Here is a 3,148-nt window from a genome sequence, read left to right on the forward strand (position 1 = left end):
TCTGCTGCAGATCCATTCGAGAGTGCTTGTTTTATTTTATTTTTTTTTCTGTAGTCGTATTTCGTCGTTGGTTAGAGATATTTTCTTTTTTTCTTACTTTTAATGCCTTATTAATCTCCTATCCCATGATGCTCGTGGATACAGTGGTACCCGCGGTCTCTAGAAACAACGAGTATCGGACTAACATTCCTTTCTTTTCCTCAATAGCACAGCCTTTGGTCGTAGCCGGCGTCGTTATTGATCATTTTATGGAAAATTAGGAGTGAGTGGGTATGTACAGTGAAAATTATTTGCTTCTCCCAAGCTTCATTTTCTTGGTTTATTGTACATTTTCACTCATTCGGTCAATCACGAAGTGCAACTACGGGTGATCTACTTCAGCTCAGCTCAAAAGTTGTCAGTTGTTTCCGTCTCAGTGCTGTATTAAACTTTTGGAAAATCGCCTATGAAAAATACACACTCCACATATTCCACATAAAAACACAAACTTCTCTTTTCTCCACTACTCAACCGAAAGACAGAATAAAAGTATGACTGGGGAAATGAAAGTTTTGAAACACGAAATGTGGGAATCCGGGGAAACCGTACTGCCAACGGAACTACTGGGGATGTGATGGAGCTCACAACTCAGAAGGCGATAGAAAAGATCTTGGAATACGATCTGACTGTGCAAGTCCGGTATGATTTCACCCTGTAGTCTAATACTTCGATCTATCAAACCTTTTTTTTACCTAAAATTATGACTCCACAAAAAGAAATACATGAACCTTTCAATCCCAAGATTTGCAAGGGGATATGTGTAAAAGTAAACCCAAAATCTCAATGACCGAAAATTGCAGCGCTTTATTTTATTTGTACGTTCGATAAAATCTACGATTAATTCTTATTGATTCTTATCCAAGGTTAGAGCCCATTGATTGCTCGAATATCATCGGAAAACTAGGAGTTTGCATTCCACTCGTCAGAGGCAGTCACGAAGGGTGTTCAAAATAGGATTTTTCGATCCACAATAACTATGGAAGTCATCCTGCTCAATTGACCATACCATTGCTCCGGCCAAATTGTGTTGATTAATATAATCGCACTGTAAAGTAAAAACATGTATATAAAGTATTTAAACAAAATTTCTACTACCTTAATTTTCGTGCTGTCAACATCGTCATATCCGATCCACTGATCTCCGGTTACAGCGAATGGAATTTTCTGGTTATCCTCCCAATGACGAACCCACCTCCGGGTGAAGAAAGGACAAATCTATTGGAAAAATCGATTACCGATGGGCTGACCATGTAATAACACTTACTTCGAAGTACGCCAAAGATCCAGCTTCATTCGTATACTTTCCAGCTAAACCTGGTCCACTGGAACCCGCACGAAGCCAGTAATTATCCGAGCTCTGCAGCGTAAATGTCCGACCGTAGATTGGAACACCGACAATCAGTTTGTTGTTCGGTGCACCCTGCTGGAGCCAATACGTGACACTGTGATGTACATTCAAAGTTCGCTGAAAATCGTTTGAATCCGAAGGACCCTCATAGAGCGGAGAGTTGTGTCCAGTGTAAGCATCCCAAGCCCCATTATAGTCGTAGGTCATTAGATTAATGAAATCGACGTACTCGGAAATCCCCGGAATGTCGTAAGATATTTCCGCAATATTCTGAGGAGCTCCAACTGCCGCTGTTAACATCAATCCATTGGCAGAAAGTACCTCCCGCAAATTGGAAAGCATGAGCACAAAGTTGGCCTTATCGTTGTACGGATCACCGCCACGTTGTCCAGGGTATTCCCAGTCCATATCTATACCGTCAAATCCGTACTGAAAACAGAAATCTCTCGCATTCTCCGCAAAACGCCATCTCAGGTCCGGATTTGCTGCTACCCTCGAAAACGTTTCCGAACCAACACTGTAGCCACCGATAGCGGCCAAGGTTTTCAGGTTAGAATTCGTATTTTTCAGTTCCGTGAACTTCTTCAAATTTCCCATATCTATATCCAGCCCACTGTCCAGTATAGCAATAGATCCATCCTCGTTAATTCCAAGGAAAGAATAGATCACATGAGTACATAGCCACGGATCGATATCCTCCACTTTAAATTGGCCCCTATCGGACCGATAATGGGCCCAACTGCCGTAATAGCAAAGGAGAGGTTCTGCAATACACCCAGAATATAAACACAATCACAATCGAACCCGAAACCAAAATGCTTACTTTGGGATATCACAACACAAGACAATCCCAGAAGGACCATCGCAACCAACAAACACTTAGCACTCATTTCGGACAGATCAGGTCAAAGTGACTGAGACCAATTACCGTTCCGAATGCGTTTTTATTGTCCGGTTATCAACGGTAATCCCAGATTTTTTTTTAGCATACAATGAATAAAAACAATATACACAATTGTCAGACGCTATGGCGAATACATCTAGGTGATTTATAAGATACCTTAATCTCAGCGTATTTTTGTAAGGCAAAATGTGATTTGAGTAATTTAGTGGGGGGTCCAATAAAAGACTGATTAATTATGATAACTGCTGACCGATAGATTTTTAGCCCAATGTTAAGAATAATCGAAATCTCGTAGTTAAATTTCGACACAAGCCTAGACCCCGTGACACGTGAATAAAATATAGTCAAACTAGCATTCATTATTCACGTTGAATTTAAAACTACTGGCAGAGGACGTAGGCCAAATATGCGCTCTCTAAATTTAGAACACTTTATAAATAATTTCAAATTCCGCTTTGAAGTGTCAATTATCAGCACGCGCTATACTCGTGCAATGAAGAATCCGCGGGGATCTTGATTACTCACTGATTGAGTGTCGAAGTACATTGTTTAGCTTTCTGACACCGTTGGAGATATCGAAGCTCTTTGATTTAAATCGCCAATTTGGCGAAACGGACTGCAATAACCTGCAGACAAGATTTGATAACATTCAGCAAAGTCCTAGTAGCTTCTGGAGCTTGTAATGTAATGCGAAAATATTTACACGTTAATATTGGATGAGTTTGTATTATGAAACTAAAAACGAGTTCTTACGTTAAACTCAAAATTAGAATAAGAGTTACTCATTATCATCGCTGGTAACTACTCGATTTATGACGTTTCCATGTATCATTTGAAAATGAGTAACTAGTACTCAA

The 3,148-nt window shown here is 40.1% G+C and overlaps 1 protein-coding gene across 1 annotated transcript; it reads right to left on the reverse strand.

Annotated features, from left to right (window-relative positions):
- Positions 1 to 819: 819 nt before the first annotated feature.
- Positions 820 to 2,308, reverse strand: LOC131434916 (acidic mammalian chitinase-like). The gene is made up of 4 exons (XM_058602237.1): positions 2,211 to 2,308; positions 1,304 to 2,151; positions 1,135 to 1,254; positions 820 to 1,084 (listed from the first exon to the last, which is right to left on the reverse strand). The coding sequence occupies exons 1-4, from the start codon at positions 2,275 to 2,277 to the stop codon at positions 962 to 964; spliced, it is 1,158 nt and encodes a 385-aa protein (XP_058458220.1). The 5' UTR covers positions 2,278 to 2,308; the 3' UTR covers positions 820 to 961.
- Between the last annotated feature and the right edge of the window lie 840 nt (positions 2,309 to 3,148).

Source organism: Malaya genurostris, chromosome 1, assembly GCF_030247185.1.
Source record: "Malaya genurostris strain Urasoe2022 chromosome 1, Malgen_1.1, whole genome shotgun sequence".
Taxonomy (NCBI): domain Eukaryota; kingdom Metazoa; phylum Arthropoda; class Insecta; order Diptera; family Culicidae; genus Malaya; species Malaya genurostris.